The sequence below is a fragment of the Oryx dammah genome, unplaced genomic scaffold, assembly GCF_014754425.2.
Source record: "Oryx dammah isolate SB20612 unplaced genomic scaffold, SCBI_Odam_1.1 HiC_scaffold_18, whole genome shotgun sequence".
NCBI classification, from domain to species: domain Eukaryota; kingdom Metazoa; phylum Chordata; class Mammalia; order Artiodactyla; family Bovidae; genus Oryx; species Oryx dammah.
The window spans coordinates 111,995,565-112,017,557 of record NW_024070202.1 but is presented as its reverse complement, the minus strand read 5'-3'; the positions used below and the strand labels follow the sequence as shown (position 1 = coordinate 112,017,557).

At 50.3% G+C, this 21,993-nt stretch overlaps 2 protein-coding genes across 2 annotated transcripts in view; one reads left to right on the top strand and one right to left on the bottom strand.

The window, feature by feature from the left end:
* LOC120877589 (extensin-like) overlaps positions 1–32 on the bottom strand; it is a 1,187-nt gene extending 1,155 nt beyond the window's left edge. Inside the window, exon 1 of the mRNA XM_040259924.1 lies at positions 10–32. Within this exon, the coding sequence (XP_040115858.1) occupies positions 10–32 (23 nt within the window). The remainder of the gene's footprint in view (positions 1–9) is intronic.
* ZNF746 (zinc finger protein 746) lies at positions 7–21,606 on the top strand. The gene is given in 8 exon segments (XM_040260329.1): positions 7–54; positions 2,998–3,297; positions 3,383–3,503; positions 5,020–5,133; positions 16,137–16,328; positions 17,114–17,239; positions 18,616–19,115; positions 19,117–21,606. Coding segments are annotated over 8 exon segments (1,929 nt in total). The 5' UTR covers positions 7–30; the 3' UTR covers positions 19,669–21,606.
* The last annotated feature ends 387 nt before the right edge of the window (positions 21,607–21,993 follow it).

Genomic DNA, 21,993 nt, shown 5'->3' with positions numbered 1-21,993 from the left:
CCTCCGGGCCGGGCCGGACAGCGCAGGGCCATGGCCGAGGCGGCCGCGGCTCCGGTAAGGGCGGCCCGCGCGCACGGACGCGCGGACTCGGGGGCCCCCGGCGCGGCCGGGGCCCAGCACACGGCGCCGCAGGCCCTGGGGAGGAGCTCCGGGGGCCGGGCCGGGCCGCCGGGCCTGGGGCTCCGGGCGAGCGGGACGCGGGGTACGCCGGGGCCTACGGCGCCCGCCCGCCGGCTGGGCGCCCCCACCTCCCCGTTCTGGGCCGAGCCTGAGCCGGGCGGAACCGGTCGTCCCCGCACCGCGGGCCGCCCCTCGCCGAGTTCCTGCTGCCCTCCAGGGCTTCCTGCCCCCGCCCCATCCGCTGGCCCCCCCAGTCGCGCGCCCCCCCACCACCACCCCGCGTCTTCTTTCTCTGCCCACCGCTCGCTACCCCCCAGCTCCCCCCAGCGGCCTGGTGGCACCTGGGAGGTGTCCGGAGCGGCCGCGACTCCGCAGGCACCGAGTCCCCCTCTGCGCGCCCAGCTCCTGGGGGGTGAGTGGGGCGGTTCGGGGCGGGGAGACAGCTGCTCCCCCCGGTTTCATAGAGGCAGGCGCCGCACCAGCCGTTAGGCATGATTTTGTCCGCGCAGCAAACCTAGGCGGGGTAGGTCCTCACTGTCATGAAAAACCCGAGGCCTAGAGAAGTTAACTTGCCCAGGATCGCACAGCTGGCAAGTGCGTGGGAAGAGAGGGTCGCTCTGTGTGCTGGGACGCTCGACGCCTCGGGGCAAGCAGACAGGTACACTTGGTGATGGCGAAGGAAAACACGAAAGAGGCAGGGGCCCGGGCCTGGGCTGCTGAGATGCGAGTGGGGCTTGCAGGGGAAGGCTTGGGTTTCACCAGCCTGTGCGCCGACCCGGTGGAGCTTTTCCGATAGGATAGGAGGGTTGGACACGAAGAGGCGGGCCCCGGCCGGCGTGTTCGAGGAGGAGTCCGTTTGCCTGGAAAAGGCGGTTTCGGTAGGGAGGCACGGGGAGAAGAGGCCGCGGGAGAGTTGGAAGGGGTGTGAAGGCCTGGACTGCATCATCCCGGGTGGGGAGCCACTGAAGGCTTTGGCCGTTCTCTTCCCATCGGCGGCTCTCAGGCGGAGAGTTTCCGCTTCCCTGGCAGGAGCCTTGGGGCCAGCCCCATGTCGTTCGCTCACCCTTCAGTGAGGAGAGGGCCTGGAGTGGTGGCCTCCTCCCACCAAATAGTGTGGAAGCCTTCTAGGAGGCTCCCTGGGCCCCCGTTAAAATGTCAGAAAACTGGGTGGTGCCTTTGTCTGTAAGGTCAGAGTTTATGCAAAGGCCTTTTTCTTGCAACACAAAGATGATAAGGGCAGTCAGATGCTCTTGGAGGAGGTTAAGTAGGATTTTAGGGGATATGGAGCTGGGCAATAAAGTGAAGACACTTGTTAGCATCTGGGGCCCTATGTCAGGAACTGGTCACCAGAGGAGGACTGAGGGGAAGGGAAGAAACGTGGCCCCGTGCCCAGGGGTGCCTCGCACTCAGAGGCACGGCTGAGCCAGCCCAAGGTGCCAGGCTGGTGGGGTCCCCACAGCCTCAGGGCAGAACCACCTACCTCTTGAGCAAGAGACCCACCCACATCCAGTTGTTTCCCTGCCAGTCCAGCTCCTCCCCATCTTTTGAGATCCGTCTTCCTTCTTCAGGTCAGAGGTCGTTGGTCCAGCCGCCTTCCAGACAACCCCAGGATCCCAAATGCTCCGTTCTCAATTTTTCCAACCTGTTTTCAAACTGTCTTGTCACTATTTTCTGAGGTGTCCACCCGTGTCCTGGTTCTCAGCAACTCTCTAAATGAATCCTCACTGGTTCCTATGAGTCACCTTTTTAACTTTGCAAATAGTCACCAGACATTTGGTTAGGAATGATTTTCAGAATGTTGTAAGGTACCATTGACCCTCAGACACTGCCAGAAGGTATAAATATCAGGTCTTCTTCCCTGACCCATGGGTCCTACCTTCAGATGTGTGTGTGTGTGTGTTTGTGTAGGGGGGTGTCTAGTGGTACAGCCCACCCAAAGCAAAATGTGCCAGGCAGGTCACTGTGCCAGGCAGGTCACTGGGGAGTCTCCATGTCTTTATGATGGTTGCAGCACATAGAAAGTCTAACCTGATGGCAAATGTCTTACCTTCCTCACCTGTCTGTAAGGTGCGTTACTGATCCTGGGGCAACACCAAAAATGTCTGAAATTGATTCTCCCCTTGTGAGTGGTGGGTACAGTGAGAGGAAACAGTCTCACCAGGGCAGGGCGCTTGTGTTGGATCGGAGTCTTAACTCTTGGCTGGGGGCAGAGCGGGAGGGAGGAGCTTTGCAGTCATGGTGATTTTTACTTTGAGGGGGGTAGTAATTGAGAAGGGGACAAAATCAGATTGTCCTAGGGTGGAGAGGAATTGGTCACTGGATTTCCATGTTTATTAAAGAGACACGAGATGCTTCTTTGAAAGAGCAGTTGAGCAACGCTCTTGTTTGTGTCGTTTCAGTGAACCAGCTGTTTTTTTTTTTTTGCTAGGTCATTGTCAGTAGACAGATCCTGTGTGGTTATGAGAGGTGCTGGCTGGGCGCTAATAAACCTGCAGTTTACTATTTCTCCACTAAAACATAGCAGCAGCTTGCAGTCACTATTTGTCTAACACAATTGCACCGAACACCTACCATGGGCCCCTGTGTGCTGTGAGCAGATACAGCACTGCCTTCAGAGACAGAGGGGGAGGTAACTGTACAGGGTGCTGAGAGCCGTAACTGGGGTCTCCGTAGGTGGGCTGCAGAGGCCTGGAGGGAGGGTACCCACCCAGAGGAGCTGACCCCCCAGGCAGAGGTCTGGCCTGAACACCGCCCCCCATCCCGCCATGCGCACTACTACCCCCTCCTAGCATAGCTCCCTGACACCTTGGGGAGAGGGGGCTCGCGGAACCCAGCAGGTGGAATGACTGATGCTGGTCTGCTCTCTGTTTCTGAAAGATTTCTCCCTGGACAATGGCAGCCACGATTCAGGCCATGGAGAGGAAGATCGAATCACAGGCCGCCCGCTTGCTTTCCCTAGAAGGCCGAACGGGTATGGCCGAGAAGAAGCTGGCCGACTGTGAGAAGACGGCTGTGGAGTTCGGGAACCAGCTGGAGGGCAAGTGGGCCGTGCTGGGGACCCTGCTGCAGGAGTACGGGCTGCTGCAGAGGCGGCTGGAGAACGTGGAGAACCTGCTGAGGAACAGGAACTTCTGGATCCTGCGGCTGCCCCCGGGCAGCAAGGGCGAGGCCCCCAAGGTAAGCCCTGGGCACCAGGAGTGGGACAGCCTGTGGCCCCTGCCCGTCGGCATGCGGGTGAGCCTGCGTGACCCTGTGGTCCCAGGTGCCCTTTGATGACGTGGCCGTGTATTTCTCTGAGCAGGAGTGGGGCAAGCTGGACGAGTGGCAGAAGGAGCTGTACAAGCACGTGATGAGGGGCAACTATGAGACGCTGGTCTCCCTGGGTAAGGCATGCGGTTCATTTCCTGGTTAAATGTGATTTAAGGAGGTCTCAGGGCTTCCCTGGTAGCTCAGCTGGTAAAGAATCCACCTGCAATGCAGGAGATCCCAGTTCGATTCGTGGGTCAGGAAGATGCCCTGGAGAAGGGCTTGGCTACCCACTCCAGTATTCCTGCACTTCCTTGACAGTAAAGAATCCACCTGCAATGTGGGACACCTGGGCTTGATCCCTGGGTTTAGGAAGATCCTCTGGAGGAGGGCATGGCCACCCACTCCAGGATTCTTGCCTAGAGAATCCCCATAGGCAGAGGAGCCTGGCGGGCTGCAGTCCACGGGGTCACAAAGAGTCGGACACGACTGAGCGACTAAGCACAGACAGCACGGGGAGATCTCAACCTCTTTCTTGCTGCTGGTGGCTTTTTATCGCAAGGACACGTAAATCACTGGGACCCTTGACCATGGACAGTCATCTCCCTCTTACTGAAGTTGAGCCCGGGGTGACTGAGTCAAAGGCCGTCTTCTGCCTGGTGAAGTTCACGGGTTGCCAAACCGAGAGGCATAGCGACCCCTCTCCTAACCAGGCCCGGAGCACAGCTGTTTCTGTCTCTTGCTGAGTCCTGGAGTGGAGGAGGCTCCTCTGACTCTCAGATCTTGTACGATCAGTCCACGTTTGAGGAGGGCTTTTGCTCTCGCCTTCTCTTACTGAGACGTGAGGCCTTGACCGAGGAAAATACAGGCAGACCAGGCTTCTTGCAGCCTGTGCTGCCTTCATACCTGGAGGCTTCCCTGACCCTGGGGCTGCCACCGCTACCCTCATGCAATACCCCCCAAGAAGGCCTGGCTACCTCTTCGGATGGTGTCTGTGTGACCACAGGTATGAAGGCAACAGGCGTGCTTATGAGGCGGGAACAGGAGCAAGTGTGAGGTTATATTCCGGTTTGCAGGAACACACTGCTTCTTAGAGGCTTCCCTGGTGGCTCCGTGGCAGGGAACCCCCCTCCCAGCGCAGGAGATGCGGGTTTGATCCCTGTGTTGGGAAGATCCCCTAGAGAGAGAAATGGTAACCCACTCCAGTATTCTTGCCAGGAGAATCCGATGGACAGAGGAGCCTGGAGGGCTACAGTCCACAGGGTCGCAAAGAGTCAGACACGGCTGAATGACTAAACAACAACAACTGCTTCTTAACCTGGAGACCCTGTATCAATGTGTCTTATGCTCAGCACCGCATCTTGGGCCAGATGAGGCTTTGTTTTGGGGACCGTCCTGGGCCTTGTAGGACGGCCGTCAGCCTCTTGCCAGCGGATGCCAGAGGCACCTCTGCCCCATCCCCAGTCTCGACAACCAAAAACATCTCCGACTCTGACCAGTTTGCCCCTGGGAGGCAGACTCACCTGTGCTTGAGTATCACCACCCTATACCAATCGAGAGGTGTGGTTTCTAGGCCATCTTGGTTTCCCAGGCTGCCTGTCCCCACCTCTTGAGTGGAACGTGGCCAAAGCTAACCCTTCTGTTCTTCTTCAGACTATGCCATCTCCAAGCCCGAGGTCCTCACCCAGATCGAACAGGGGAAGGAGCCGTGCAGCTGGCGTCGCGCTGGCCCCAAGGTTCCAGATGTTCCCGTGGACCCGAGTCCTGGTGAGGGGTGGGGTTGGCCGGGGAGACAGCAGGGGGTTAGATGGACCCAGGGGAGGACACGGCCAGGGCGGGCGTGACCTTCTTTCCAGGAAGAGCTGAGGAAAAACAGCAATGCTTCAAACCCGAGTTTTCTTAGGACCTTTAGCACGTTCAGCGTCCCAGCATGGAAACAGGTAGCAAACCAAGTTTTGAGGAAAGAGATGGTGCCCATGGCTCAGAATTAGGGGAAGAGGGAGCAGGATGCAGACAGGAAGGTAGAAGGTCATGAAGACAGGATTTAGTTCATTCATAGCTTTTCAAAGAGTCAGCCTTGCCTCCACCCGAGAACCAGATTTCACTGAAACCCATTAGCAGTCACAGAACATTGACCCGCCAGAGCCACCGATTTATTCCAGGTAAATCTGGATACCCGACACCACAGTCTCAGGTTTTCCTGGGCCAGTCAGCACCTTTGAAAGTTAAGGGAAGGACAGGTGGACACACGAGAAAAGCCAAACAGCTGACGGGAAGACCTTGCTGGGCTGGGGGTCTGCGACAGTCTGTCTGTAAGCAGGGGGCAGCCCCTGCAGCCTCAAGCCAGCCTCCTCCCAAGACCTCCTGTCTGTCTGCACCACCTGCCTGGGGCATTCCTTGTCTGAACACCTGTCTTAGTAAGCAGTCTTATGTGTCTGCGATTTATGAGATGTGTCTTCCACGTGTGCCGTTATCTCCACAATTCGATTTGCCCTTTCCCAGGGGCAGGCTGTGCCCAGAAAGCATTCACCAGTCTAGGTCAACAAACATGTTTTGAGAGTCTCCCAGGTGCCAGGGACTGTGCTAAAAGCGAGACCTTGATGAATAGCAGAGTGCTACCTGGATGAGGAAGACAGTTAGGACACACGGGCAGCCAGCTGCTCGCCAGGGTGGGAGGCTCCCCGTAGGTCTGTTTTATTGCACTGACGACATCTGTGGGGAGGCCTCCCTGGCTTCTCCAGCACGCTAAGAGAGTGAAATAGGGGCCTGGAAATGCGGTGGCTTCTGGCGAGACCCTCCCCCGCGGCCCCTCCGGGCACTCACGTTCCCCTCTCTTGGCCTTGAGCTCCTCTGCGGGAGCCCCTGCCAGGTGGCCCCCCATCCCCTCCCAGCCTGGTCCCTGGCTCGCCCTCCCCGGCTCAGGGCTTGGTGCAGCCCCTTGACAGACCTCCTCTCCACTTCTCTGCAACCCTGAAGTCTCCCACAGTAGTGCTGTGGAACTCAGTCCCCACCAAGCCCACCTCCCCACCCCGCACCCCACATCCTCAGGCTCTGCCCCAAGAGTCCCGCCTGCTCCCCCCCGCCCCCTCCACTGGGCACCAGGGGTGCTTCTCCTGCTTTTCCCCCTGCCGGTCCTTTGCTATTTCCAGCACCCCCCTTTTCTGACCTTTTGTGGTTGGGGTGCCCTCAGTGTGCCCTCTCATACCCACACCCAGTCATCCTGGTGAGTGCTCTCACTGGGACCTCTCCCCTGAACTCTGTGGGGTCCATGTCCCCATGGACAGGTTACAGACGTCCTGTTTGGAACATATGCCTCGCCAAGCTCCTCATCCGCCATCAAAACCCACTCTTCCCAGGCAGTAGGCAGCCTCCATCCTCCGCTGCGGCCCCAAACCCAGGGTCGTCTCTGACCCTCATCCACACCCATCCGCCCCGTCAGCGAAACCCTGCTAGCACTGCCTGCAGACTCTCAGGTCCCTGGTTTCCTGTGTGGCCGATGGCAGGCACCTCCTGCCCCTCTCCCTGACCCTCCAGGGTCTGCTCTCCCACGTTACAGCAGACAGCCCTGCTGGCTTTGCACCAACTCGCACCACTGGGCTCGTCCCCCCTGGCCCTCCACTCCCTGTCCCAGCCTCCCTGCTGTTCTCCCAGAGCTCCACACTGGGCCAGCCTCTGAGCCGTTGCACCTGGTCCTGCCTTCTGCCAGGCATGCTCTCCAGATACTATTTTATACTCACGGATTTTATGTGGACAAAAATATTATTATGTATGTAGAAACACAATATATTTCATATTTATAGAAGATACATGTTTCATATTTATAGATTTCCTTGTCTGGTAACCACCCCCACCTTCGTTAGGATATAAATCTCAAGAGGATAAGAACCTCTATTGATTTTGTTTATATAATCATTCTGGACTCCTAGAATACTGCCCAGAGTATATATATATATAGCACAGAATAGGAATTTAATATTTGTTGAACGTGTGCCATGTTTCATCGTTTGTATGTATGTGTGAAAATATATATTTCTGATATAATCTAAATTCCTTTTCAGCTCTCTCAGTCTCATTCCTCCCCAGGGTAACCAGTTGTCCAAAAGTCGATGTCTGTCCTCTCTATCCACATTTTAAAACTTCTATTATGTACATATGTAGCCATAAACAATACAGAATATGGTTTTGTGTGTCTTGAAAACATCACATAAATGTCATGATATCTATGAGTACTCTTTATTTCATACTTATCTCTACTGATGCATATAAATCAAGTTCGTTCATTTAAAATGGATGCTCAGTATTCCAAAAGCAACTATATCTCGATTTATTATCTATCCCTCCATTGAGTTGCGCATAAGTGGTTTCTAATTTCTCTCCGTCACAAGTGGGAGTCGAGTGGACATTCAGAGGCGCCTCTCTGTGCCCAGGGGCTGGTGCTCCTCTAGGGAACAGACCAGGAAGGGCATGCCAGCCTGCACCTCCGCCTTTGCCCTTAGCCACAGATCACCTGCCCTGTGGTCACATGGGCGTCTGTGGTCCCCAGCCCTTACGGGTGCTGCCTGTCTTCTTACTTCCTTGCCCAGTTTCCCGAGTTAGATGTTTGCCAGTCTGGTGGAAGTGAAATGGTATCTTGTTTTAATTTGCATTTCCCCAGTTGCAAGTGGAGCTGAGCACCTTCTTCAGATTGTTATTTCATTTATTCTCCAGTGAATTATCTTTTTCTGTTTTTCTGCTGTTTTCATTATCTTACTGATTCAGGACCTCTATGTAGTTTTGGATATGAACCCTTTATCTGTTATTTGCATTACAGATTATCTTCTCCCAGGCTGTGGCAGGTCTTTTAACTTTGTAGTCCTTGGGTAGAAGTTTTAATTTTTGGCAGAGTTGTTAACACCAGTCTTTGCCTTTATGATCTGTGCTTTTTCTGCCTTAAAATATCCTTTCCTGCCTCCTTCTAGTTTTGCTTTTCACATTAAAGTCTTTAATCCAACTAGAATTAATATTTGTGTAGATTGCGAGGGAGAATTCTTTCAAAGTTTCCCCACAAGACATCTGACTTTCCAGCAGAGTTCACTGGATATTCTTCCTTTTCTCTGTGTGTAATGTCTGTCCCATCATGAACCAGATTTCCATACACGCATGCACCGTTTCTCTGTCTTCACTCATTTCTTCTGTCTCTATCTCTGTACCAATTCTCACTGTTGTTAGTTTCATAATAAGCCTTGAAATCTAGTAGACTACACGTTCCCTACTTGTTCTTCTAAACTTTTCTTGGCTATTCCTGGACCTTTGTTCTTCTATATGAATTTCAGAATCTTTATGTCAGGTTCTCAGAAATCCTCTTGGAATTTTGACTGGAATTGCATTTCCTTTATAATTTCACTTCTGGAGAACTCCTGTCATTGCAATATGGAGCCCCCTTATCCACAGAAAGACTTGTTTATTGTCACCTTCTATGTGTGCCTGAATAAGGCTTTAACACTTTTCTCCTGATCGTTGTTTCTATTGTGGATGAGATTTTTAAATTAATTACGTTTTAAATAGTTGTTGCAGGTGTGCAGTTATGCCGCTGACTCTGTTTAGTGGAAGAAAACATTTTCTCAACCTCTCATTACGTCTAATGACTTGTCAATTTAGATTCCCAGGTTTGTTTTTTTTACATAGACAATTGTGCCGTCCGTGGATAGCACAAAAGTTACCTCTTCTTTTGAAATTTTCTTAACTTTATTTTTCTGGTTTCTCAGTGGATATAGGACATGGTTAAATATTAATAGCAGCCACGATAGCTGGCATCCCTGTCTGTGGAGTTTCAGCATTTTGGGTGATTTTTTTGCCATAGACTTTTTGTTTTTTAATTGGTGGATAATTGCTTTACAATATTGTATTGGTTTCTGCCATACATCAACATGAATCAGCCACATGCATATATATGCCCCCTCCCTCCTGACCCCCTGCTCCCACCCCCCACCCCACCCCACTCCTCGAGGCTGTCACAGAGCACTGGGTTGCACTCCCCGTGTCTCTCGGCGAATCCCCACTTGCTGCCTATTTTACATACGGTCCTGGATCTGTCTCCATGCTCCTCTCTGTTTGCCCCGCCCTCTCCTTCCCCCACTGTGGCCACAGGTCTGTTCTCTGTGTCTGTGTCTCCATCGCTGCCCTGCAGATAGGTTCATCAGCACCATCTTTCTGGATTCCATATGCATGTGTTAATATACAGTATTTGTCTTTCTCTTTCTGACTCATTCTGTATAATAGCCTCTAGGTTCATCCACCTCATTAGGACTGACTCAACATGGTTCATTACTAGAGAAACACAAATCAAAACTGCAGTGAGGTATCACCTTGCATGGGTCAGAATGGCCATCATTAAAAAATCTGCCATAGACTTTTGAAGATAACCATTAGTTTAAAGATGTTTCCTTCCACTTCTGGCTATGGTTTTTAATCCTGAACAGATTTGTCATATTATACCAAATGCTTCTTTTTAAAATATTGTTTTATTTCTTTCATACATTGTTACTGTGTTTTATATAACATAAAAAATACATACAGAATAAATATACATAACATTAACAAAATACATAAAGTTGAGAGAACAATTAGTCAGCATCCCCCATATTCCCAACCTCTAGCATAAGAAATAGATCATAACCAGAATCTTGCAACCTTCCAGAACCCATTGTCCCTTCCAGACCCCACACCCTCCCTTACTCTTCACAGATAAACAGAAATGCAGACCTCTGAGATCAGGCCCTTCTTTTCTTTGCCTTTTTATTACCTGTGTATATATTCCTAAGTAACACTGTTTAACCAGTTTTTGAACTTTCTATGAATGAGATCATAATATATATATTCTTCAACTTGCTTTTTTCGTTTGACTTTACGTTTTTGAGAGTCATCCACGTTGTAGTATAGCTGTAGTTCATTCCCTTTCATGATTTTCACCCCTTTATAGTTTGTATTTTTGAATGTAACACACGATGCGTTTTTTCCTTCCACTGTTGATGGGTGTTTGTGCTGTTTCTAACTGTTTTGCTTTCAGGAACAATGCTGTGCTGGAAAGTCTTACGTGTGTGTAAGAGCTTCTCAAGGTAGACGCCTGGCAGCAGAGCTGCTGGGTCCTAGGAAAGTGTACACGCGGCTCCTCCCGGTAGCATCCCAGTGTGCTCTCCAGCAGTAGTGCACCTGTCCTCAGCCCTAGAAATGCCGTCTTTTTATTTCTGCCCATCTGGTGGCAGTGAAGTGGTTTAAAATTTATAGTTTCAAATGTGTATTTTCCTAATTAATGAGATTGAACATTATATCCTCTGTTTATGGGCCACTTATCTTTCCTCTTCTGTAAAATATCTACTTATGCCTTCTGTATACTTTTGTTTTCCCCTTCTGTATTGACTTGTAAGAGTTCTTTACTGTTCTGAATATTAATTCTTTCCATATATATATATACATGTATATATACATATACATATATATATATTTCCTTATACACACACACACATATGTATATACACACATATATATCTTCTCCATTTATGGTAGATTTTAAAGAACAGATGCTTTTTATTTTAACATACCTGGACTTCCTAATTTCTTACCTTTACAGTTTGTCCTTTTTATATCTTAATTAAGAAATTTTCGCCTACCTCATGGTCATGATACACCATCTTATTTTTCTTCTAAAATGTTGCCTTTCATGGTCAAGTTCTTAATCCATCCAGAACAAACTTTTATGGCCACAGGAGGTTGGAATGCTGGTACTTTTTCACTGGCATTCTGGGCTTCCTTTCCTTTGTCCTTTCAGGTAAACGTCCTAATTGCCTTACCAAATTCCATAAAAAATCCAGTTGGGATTGTGGTTGGAACTGCACTCATTCTGTTAATCATTTTGGAGAGAACTGACCTTTTTACTATATTAACGGTTTTATTTGTGAAAATCATCTGTAACATCTCAGTGAAGTTTTATAACATTTTCTCGTTATATCTTTTATTCCTCCATTCTTTGCATGTTTTGAGTCGCTGTTGTCAGTGGTGCCTTTTTTAAGGTGCATTTTCTGTTTGTTGCTGTTGTGTGCTGGGGTCGTGGGGACAGGGAGCACCCTTTCCCAGTGCTTTTTCTCCTGTGACAGGGCTCGGTTATGTAACATCCCACTGTCTCCCACACAGTTAGGCATCCCACCAGGGACGCACCTTGTCGGAGAGTTTGGGAGCAAGGCTTAGACATGCACAGTCCCTGCCCACCCTTCTTCCCTTGGGCAGCTGGCCGCCCCCAGGGATGTGCTGCTGTACTGGGTAAAGCCTCCTTCACCATGGTCCAGTGGGTGACTTCCTGATCCAGGGTCAGTACTGAGGACCCCTCTTGCCACAGATAAAAGCTGCATCCCTGTTTATCAGTTATAAGAGTTTATCCTCACCAGCCTTCCTCCTGGGTTTTAGTTCTCTGATTGTTAAGATCCGTGACAGGGAAGAAAAATGGTGATTGCTGTGCTCCCTTAAAACCCTAGGAGTAAATGAAAATGCAGTTGTCTTTATTTATTGATATTTCTAAGAACTTTGCTAAAATTCTCATTAGTCCTAATAACTTTTATAATAATTGTCTGATGATTCTCAGGTTTTCTAAAAAGATCATCATATCCCCTGTGAGTAATACGAATTTTTTGTTTGTTTTCAAATCTTTTAGTTTTCTCTTGTGTGCTAGCTGAGAACTCCCAGAAAATTCTTATACAGAAGTGATGACAACAGGTGTCCAATTGGTTCATGATGTTAAAGAAGATGCTTTTTAACTTTTCACACTGAGTCTAATATTTGTTAAAGGTTTTGTTGATCAGTGTCATTTATCAGGCTAAAAGAGTTTTCCCTATTTCTGGTTGACTAGGTATTTCTAACAGGAATAGTTGTGAATTTTTACGGAATGCTGTTTTGGTACCTGTTGAGATGAGTATAGTCTTCCCTAGTGGCTCAGATGGTAAAGAATCTGCCTGCAATGCGGGAGACCTGGGTTTGATCCCTGGGTTGGGAAGATCCCTTGGAGAAGGGAAATACCTACTCCAGTACTCTTGCCTGGAGAATTCCATGGACAGAAGAGCCTGACAGGCTACAATCCATGGGGTCGCACAGAGAGACAATTGCATGATTCTTCTTTAACCTCCTAGAATGGTAAATTATGTTATTTTTCTAATGTTGAACCAAGCTTGCAACCTTGGGGAAAAGTCTAAGTTACCCATGATCTTCTATAAACAGTGCTAGACTTAATATGCTAAGTATTTTGTTTAGAATTTTGGAATCTTTCTTCATGAGTGAGCCTGCCCTATACTTTTCCTTTCTTAGACTGGCTTTGTGTGATTTTGATATTAAAGATCAAAGTTATGATGCATTCCCTTTTTAATTTGCTCATAGACTTTGTGTAATATTGGAATTATCTATTCTTTGAATGTTTTTCTTTCTAGGGGAGATTTTTATCTACTGATTTAAGTTCTTTAATAATTATAGGACCTTCTATTATTTTTAATTAGCTTGGAAGTTATGTATTGTTTCTATTCTTTTAGAAGTAATCTGGAGATGTTTATCTTCTAAAATACACACTTGTTATTTGTGTGTGTGTGTGTGGATCTGGTGGTGATAAAAACTCTCAGTTGTGTGGGTTTGTATATGTGTTTATATGTGCCTGAAAATGTCTTTCCTCCATTTCTACATTTGAAGGACGTAATTCTAGTTTGATTGTTAGCTTCTTTTAGCCCTTTGAAGATAATTTGCTAGCCGATATTCTTGTGGGTAATCTTTTTTCCCCTGCCTTTTAGATATCGGTCTTGGTGATCTGCAGTTTCACTACAGTGTATCAAGGTGTGGATCTCTCTTTCTTTATCCTGCTCCAATCACTGATATTTTTCAAAAAGTTGGGAAGTTTTGCAGCACTGTCTTTGTGAATACTGCTTGGCCCCATTTCCTCTGTTCTCCTATTCTGGAACGGTTCACATCAGTTCATAACTTTGACCTTCTCTTCACATCCTCCTCTCCGTCCCTTCACTGAGCTCTGAGACATCTCTTCTGATCTTTTCTTCTAGTTGGTTCACCTCGCTCTATCCAGTCGTTTCTGTTCTGTTGTTTAACCTCCAGGGTGGGTTTCTAAATCTCAATTATTTTATGTTACAACTGTTTTGTCCATCTCTTATTCTTATGCACTCCCTCTATTTATTTTTGTGAGTGTATTAAACTTCAGATTCTGTGTATGAGGTTTTCCATATCCAGTTTTTGTGGTTCGTATTCTGCAGCTGATTTCTGATGGACTGAGATGACTGGTTTTCCTGTTGAGGTGGTGGTTTATATTTGGGAGTTCTTTAATGCCTGAGAGCTATTTAAAATGCTGTCCTGAGAATCTCTGTCTGCCTTAGCTTGTCATCAGGTCACTACAGTGTTGGCCTTGAGGTTTTGGGGCCATGCTGTTGTGTGAGGCCCAGCACCAGAAACCCTTGAGCACCCACCTGGGCTGTGTCAACTCCCGGGGAGGCTGTTCTTCCCATTCAGCCAAGACCAAAGGCTAGAATGGGCAGTCTCCTTCCACGGGGCAGGTTTTCACCTTAAGTTTAGTGCACTGGGAATGTTGCCTTTGGGCCCAGGTTTATGTGTGTGGTGGTGGTGAGGGGTCTCCAGCCCAACCACCCACCTTGCTTGAGCCCCAGGCTTCTCACAGGTGGGCCCAGTCCATCATTTCTTACTCCCTACACCCTACTTCTTTCTTACTCCCTAGAGCGCAGTAGTAGAGCAGAAAACGCCTGGCAATTTACCATGGTTGACCTAGGCTTTCTTAGAGGTCATCCATGGTTAAAAACTTTGGGGGTTTTACACTTTACCCATCATTTTGGATATTCCATACTGAGAAGAGTTCCTCTGCACAGCTAACCAGTCAGATAGAAACATTAGAAGTGAGTGTTGCCTCTGTGTCCGTTGAAATGACTGTATGGTTTTCTCCATTAATCTGTGTGTGAGTGGTGTTACTGCATTTTCCAGGAGTAGCTTCTCCTTGAGTTCTCAGGATAAATCCAGTTTGTTCTTAATGTATTGTCTCTTTTACTTTTTTGAAAACATATCACTGGACTTGATTTGTAATTCTTTCATTTAGGGTCTTTGTGTATCTGTTCATAAATGATCGTTTTATAAATTGTTTCTCTAGTTCATGCAATGAAAATTATACCAGCCTCATAAAATGAGTTGAAAGCGATTTTCCCTTAACATTTTGAAGATATTATCTTTTTCCAGAAGATATTATCTTGCTGATAGAAATCTGCTTTCAATCTGAATGTCATTCTTTTATCTTTGGTGTCCTTTAAGATTTTCTCTTTGACTTTGCTCTTATTCCATTTCACACGAGTACTTGTCTAGGTTTGTATTCTTTCTTACTCCCTACTTAGGATTGGTGTGTTCCTTCAAACCATGGGCTCACCATACCTTCAGTTTTGGAAAATTACCAGCCATTATTTCTTTTATCTTTCATCATTTATTCCTGTTGCCATGTATCTATTTCTCATTCCCTCCTGAGACTTCTACCAGCTTATGTTGGAGCGTCTCGTTGAATCCTTTGTGTCTCAGCTTCTCTTTTATATTTTCATTTCTTTATCTCTCAGTGTTGTGCTCTGGACTGTGTCCCCGGTTCCCTCTTCTGAGTCACTAAGTTTCTCTGCAGCTGTGTTCATTCTGTTGTTAAGCCAGCCATTGACTTTTTCATACCCATGACTGCTTCTGTCATTTCTAGAATGTCTGTACGGTTCTCTTTCAAATATGCCTTTTTAAAAATAATTTCCTGTCCTTGCCTTAGAGAGTCTTCCTTCATTTCTTTGACTGTTTTAAACATACATATGCTATTGTATCCTTCTAGCTATTCTTTTTTTCCTGTAGTTTGTGGGAGTAAGTTCTGCTGTGGCTCTCATGCCAGTTGGCTCCACTTCTGATGTGTGGGTTTAGCCTTTTAATAGGGGCCCCGTAAGGCCTGTCATGCAGGGATGCCCTAATGGGTAGGTTTGCATTTGCCTTGGTTTGGGTGTCTCTTGGGTTGCCATGGTTTTCAGTCAACTTTTCTGTGAATTTCTCAACTTAGGGCTTCTGCACCATATGGGTAGTATGAAGTTAGTTTCTAATTTCTTTTAATTTCTTCTGGATGGCTTTCCTACCCAGGGCCCTGGACGAGAGACAGCTTCCTCTTACCTTGCCTTTCCTCACAGATGGTCTTAGTCCCCATCTCCCCAGTGGGATAGAGCCTCATGGCTGCTGGATGATGCAGGCAGCTCAGCCCTGCTGCCTCCTCACTTGGACACCAAAGCCCAGCCCCTAAGGCCTGCATCCTGTTTCAGCAGCTCTAGTTGGCTTCTCACTCAAACTCTTCGTTTGACTTTGTGTTCTTCCTTTGACTCTTATATATCTGGACTCTTTCTCTTGTGCTCACGTAAGTACATGTGTATGGGTAAGGTTGTGGGGACAGGGGGTAGATTTTATGTGGGTTTAAAATGAGAACAGGACCTCCCTAGGGCAGTTCAGCCTTGCTCATGGACCAGAGATCCAGCCCTGAGCGTGTGTTCTGTCTTCCTGCTTGACCCCTGTGCTCCATACCATGTGACCTCATGCTCTGCCTGGAAGGCCCCTCAGTTCCTCTTTGAGCTCTTGCCTTCCCTTCCCACCAGGCTCTTTCACCTTTGCAAGGCCCTGTGCGCCTTTCCTTAGCTGGAAGTGTGTCCATCCTAGGGCCGCTGATGCTGTCACTCACGCATTCTCTATTTTCTCAGGCTCAGGGGCCCCGGTTCCTGCCCCTGACCTCTTAATGCAGATCAAGCAAGAAGGTGAGCTCCAGCTCCAGGAGCAGCAGGCTCTGGGTGTGGAGGCATGGGCAGCCGGACAGCCAGATATCGGGGAGGAGCCGTGGGGCCTCAGCCAGCTCGACTCTGGAGCAGGAGACGTCTCTACCGATGCTGCCTCTGGTGAGTGGCCAAGGCTGCGAGCAGACAGCGGGAACCAGATGTAGAGACTGAGGGCAAGGCCTGGGAGGAGGAGTTCCTGGAAGCATCGTGGCGGGGCTGCAGGCTCTGGAACATCTTGCCTGGCTAGTTTAGGTTTCCCACCTCGTGGCAGGGGTTGCTCCGGATGGCATCTTGCGAGTCCCTCTTGGCTCCGAGATGCTCTTGTCCTGGTATTTCTCTGCTTCACTCTCACCAGCAATACCCCTGTTCTTCTTGCCCCAGCACTGAGCATTTAAATCACCAGCTGCCTCCTAAGAGGGGCTGTATGGAGGTAGAGAACAAACTTAGGGTTACCAAGGGGGTAGGGACGGGGAGGTGGGATGAACTGGGAGATTGGGAATGCCATGTATACACTATGTATAATAGACAACTAATGAGAACGTACTGTGCAGCACAGGGAATTCTACTCAGTGATCTGTGGTGACCTAAATGGGAAGGAAATCCGAAAAAGACAGAATATGTGTACACGTATAACTGACTCACTGCTAACACAGCAGAAACTAACACAACATGGTAAAGTAACTGTACTTCAAAAAAAAGAAAAAAGGGGGGGAGGGGGCTGTATGACAAGAGTCAGCGACGTCTGCGTTTCCTGGTGCCTCAGAGAAGGGGGCAAAAACTGGTTCAGGAGAGGTGGGGCCATGATGCTTGGGCGGGAAAGCTGCCGCTGGTGGGGTCCCCGGGCGCCTGCCTCCCCGTTCTTTCCCTAACCCGCCCGGCCGCCCCCCACTCTTTCTTCACTGCAGGCGTCCACGCCAACTTCTCAACCACTATCCCGCCCACCTCCTGGCAGGCCGACCTCCCTCCCCACCACCCCTCCTCCGCCTGCTCAGATGGGACGCTGAAACTCAGCACGGCCGCCTCCACAGAAGGTACCGGGCATGGCGGGAGGACTGAAAGAGGGAGGAACGGAAATGCTCGTGGGGACCGGAAGTGCTCATGTCTGCCTCTAAGGCGCCCGACCCGCCAGCCCGGAGGCGTTTAGGGGCCAGTGATGCGAGAACTCTGTGCAGTCTGGCCTTTCTCCTTCCAGATTCTTAGACTTGAACAACCTTTCTTGAGAATGTCCAAGTTTCCCACAGTTCCTTTCTTGTATTATTAACCAGTCAGTCCTGACAAGCTGATGATTCCTTGAGAGAATATATACTCTTGCCCAGACTCAGCAATCCTGGCCCCTCTCTGGCCTGGAAAAGCCAAACCCAACCGGAACCAATTCTTAGGTATTAGCACTACCAAAGACAGATGTCCATCAGCTCAAATTGGAAAGAACTGCCATCAGTTCACTTCAGTCACTCAGTCGTGTCTGACTCTGCAACCCCATGGACTGCAGCACACTAGGCTTCCCTGTCCCTCACCAACTCCCGGAGCTTACTCAAACTCATGTCCATCCAGTCGGTGATGTCATCCAACCTTCTCATCCTCTGTCGTCCCCTTTTCCTCCTGCCTTCAATCTTACCCTGCATCAGGGTCTTTTCAAATGAGTCTTTTCAAAAGAACTGCCATATTTATGTATTAATTTTCTGTTCTGTTTTGAAAGCCAGTTAGCTGTTACTTCAATAATTTCTGTCATATTTTAACACCCCCAAATTGTGCTAAAAGCCTAGATCTCTGATATAAAACTTGAAAGTGTGAAATTCAAGTACATTTAAGTAAAATCAAACATTACTATTTCATGAATATTTTTATCATTAGCTAGCTGGCTGCATTTACTGAATGCTTGCTGCATGCAAAAACAGCATGCTCAGTGCTTTCACGTGTGCTGCCTGGTTTAGTCTTCATGCAACCCTGTGGAAAAGGGTATTCACAGAGGAACTTGCCTGAAGTTGCAGCTGCTCTGTGGGGAGCCAGGGTCCAGTCTCAGATGTGCCTGAGCCCAGCTCTGTGCATTGCCACCAGTGGTCTGAGTTCCTTCCTTGGAATAGCTTCATGATTAGCCTTACCAGCCAAACTGAAAATAGGAAGTGATGCAGTGGTTCCTTACCTGTGGTGAAGGCTCTAGAACAAGGTGAGCAGATATGATGGTTGCTTTACCTGTAGAGAAAGTTCTGGAACACGATGTCCTCACCCACAGTTTGAGGCAGTTGCCTGACCACCTTGGGCACCTCTGCTGAACTGGATCCTGAGGCTTGGATACTAGGGCTCAGAGTGGCCTTGGTGGGCTGAATATCCAGATGAAAGTATCAGATCTTCCCTTTCTAAGCAGGAAGGGGGACAGAATGATACCTGGTCTTTCTGTCTTTCTCAGCAGATGTAAAAATTGTGATAAAAACAGAAGTCCAAGAAGAAGAGGTGGTGGCCACACCAGTGCACCCTACTGACCTAGAAGCCCATGGGACACTGTTTGGACCAGGCCAGGCCACGAGGTTCTTCCCCAGTCCTGTCCAGGAAGGAGCCTGGGAGAGCCAGGGCAGCTCGTTCCCCAGCCAGGACCCCGTGCTGGGGCTGAGAGAGCCCACCCGGCCCGAGCGTGACCTAGGGGATCCCAGCCCCGCAGTGACCCAGGACGAGACCCCTCCAGGGGACTGGCTCTTCGGGGGGGTCCGGTGGGGCTGGAATTTCAGGTGTAAGCCTCCTGCGGGCCTCAACCCAAGGACCGGGCCCGAGGGGCTGCCCTTCTCCTCTTCCGACAATGGAGAGGCCGTGCTGGACCCCAGCCAGGCCCCGAGACCCTTCAACGACCCCTGTAAATACCCCGGCCGGACCAAAGGCTTCGGCCACAAGCCGGGTCTGAAGAAGCACCCGGCAGCCCCCCCCAGGGGGGCGGCCGTTCACGTGCGCCGCATGCGGGAAGAGCTTCCAGCTGCAGGTCAGCCTGAGCGCACACCAGCGCAGCTGCGGGGGCCAACCCGATGGGGTGCCCGGGGCCGCGGGCAGCGCACGGGACGGCAGCGGCCTGCGGTGTGGCGAGTGCGGCCGCTGCTTCACGCGGCCTGCGCACCTCATCCGGCACCGCATGCTGCACACGGGCGAGCGGCCCTTCCCCTGCACCGAGTGCGAGAAGCGCTTCACCGAGCGCTCCAAGCTCATCGACCACTACCGCACGCACACGGGCGTGCGGCCCTTCACCTGCACAGTGTGTGGCAAGAGCTTCATCCGCAAGGACCACCTCCGCAAGCACCAGCGCAACCACGCGGCGGGCGCCAAGCCGGCCCGGGGACAGCCCCTGCCGCCGCTGCCCGCCGCACCCCCCGACCCCTTCAAGAGCCCCGCCGCCAAAGGACCCTTGGCCCCAACGGACCTCGTGACTGACTGGACTTGTGGCCTGAGTGTCCTGGGACCCACCGATGGTGGGGACCTCTGAGCCCTGCGCGGCCGCCCAGCCCTCGGGCCCCCGCAGGGCCCCGTGTAAAAAGAGTCGCCTCTCCAGACGGCTGGGCGGCATGCGCAAAGCCTCGAAGCCGGAAGGATGGAGTCTGGAGGGGAAACCAGATTACCATTTGCCGAAATGCTCACCGGAGCACGAGAAACTCCCAGACGGCCCAGCTTCCACCTCTAAACAAAGTAGAATTCTCTGATTGTGAAACTGAGCAGCATAGAATCTTAAGTAATTTAATTAAGAAACTTTTTTTTAATTCTTGGAAGACAAAGCTGGAAAATAGTAGTAGAACCAGTTTAAACTTTAACAGTGTACCTTTGGTTTCTGGATTGTGTGTGTGTTGTGGGCTGTGTCCTTACGGAGTCTTGACAGAGCCGCCGGGAGGTTGGCCGGCCGGGGATGCAGGCGAGGAGGCACTCGGACCTCCCTGGCCCCAGTGACCCCCCGGGGGACGGGCCGGTTTCAGCGCGCACACAGCCCCAGGGGAGTGGAGATCCGGCTCTGCCCAGGGCCAGCAGGGCGCCGTGGACGTCCAGCCGCAGCTTGGGCGCGAGGAGGACTGAGCCGGAGCGGCCCCGCGTCTCCCAGCACCTGTAAAGGCCCCCTGCACAAGTGCCGGCCCTGTGGCAGGCACCTGCCACCCCATGGCCCTGGGACGCACGTGACTCGGGGCCTCGTGATGGAGGGCTGTCTGAAGACACCAGTAGGGCTGCAGAGGTGAGGCGTGGGGTGGGGGGCGGCAGGAGCAGAGCCGGCCACAGAGCCAGGCCTGCCCACCACCCTGCCACGGGGAATGCCTCCCTCTGCTCCAGCCCGAGGCCCGCTTCCTTCTTTCGTGTGGTGTCTTCTCCCTGTCCAAATGCTTCTGCTCCGAATCTCATTTGATCGTTCTTGTGACCTAGTGAAGCACCCGGAGGAGCATCCTTTCCCGTAAGAGAAGAGGCAGAAAGTTAACTCTGAGGAGGGACTCAGCTCAACCTCGCACACCCCCCTCTCCGTGTGCACAGCAAGTGCAGACAGCTGGCAAGAGCCTGGGGTTAGATGGGTCAGCACGTGGCTCATCCTCCTGGGCCGGCAGTCTGGGGTGGACAGCTTTTCACGCTGCCCTCTTAAAAGATTTGACCCCTAACTGCCCAAGCCAGAAGTGGTCAGGCCTCCTCACACTTTAGCTGAGAGCTGCGGCCTCTGTGACGGGTGGTTGTGCTTCCTTTCCCTCCCACCCCAGGGGCCGGGGCAGGGCTTGCTCGCCCCCTGGCTGGCATCTTAAAAGAAGGTGGAATCAGAAATGAGCTCAGGTTTCTTGATCCCACCCGAACGCTGTCCCTGCCACACGAGTATCCATTCCTGTTTTGCTGAGGCAGACGCTGGTTCTTTGACCCCACCGGGATCTCTTTTCCCTGAGGATGGGGAGACCACGGCTCCTGTTCATTCAGCTCCCTTGTGTGTACTTTTATTAGGCAATAGACTAGTTAAGAAAATTGTTTCTATGTACTGTATATTTTGTACCTGTTTACACTTCTAATATTGATACAACTGATATTTTGAAAAAAAAAAAAATGAAGAGGAGACATCCTGTTAAAAATAAAACCTAACCAGCACCAAGGTGGTTTGGTGGGTTCCATTCTTAAACCTGGTCTTTGCCGCTGGTGCCTCTGCATGCATCACCTGCGGTCAACTTCTATACCCTCCTTCTGCTCAGGGTCGCTGGGCCCAGGGAGGCGACTGTTTCTGAGAGCTGGGATGGGAGAATCCAGAGAAGTTTGACTTTATGGTGATAAAACTGACATCTGAGAGAAAATAAAGCCACATCCAGTCCGTTTGCTTCAGGATATAGTCATGGTTTTTGTCATTGAGTCTAATATAATATGGTACCATGTACATGAAGATAGGAAGAAAAAAAAATTGCAGGATATCAAAAAAAAACCCAACCAAGCCGGATGTTTTCTCTTTGCATCTTTTCTTGGCTGGGCAGAGGCGAGGAAAGGATCCTGGGTGCCTGTAGTGGCTGTAACCCTGATGTTGGAGTGAAGTCTACCTGATGGACTTGAGCCAGGCTGGCTGACACCCATACTCCCACCAACCAGAGTTGACAGTTGTTAGCAATCCTATCTCATTTTTTGGTTACACTCTGTTTTGTTTTTGTTTTTGTTTTTAAGAAAACGAAAAGATAAAATCCCCCCGTTTGTCACCAAGGGTATGGGAGGTAGAGAAGGAAGGGGAGTGGAAGTCGTCTAGACCCGTGGTGAGATGGCGGGAACAGGCCATGGCGTCTCTTTCCTCCTCAGCAGCTCTGACCTATCTCCTGTGCTT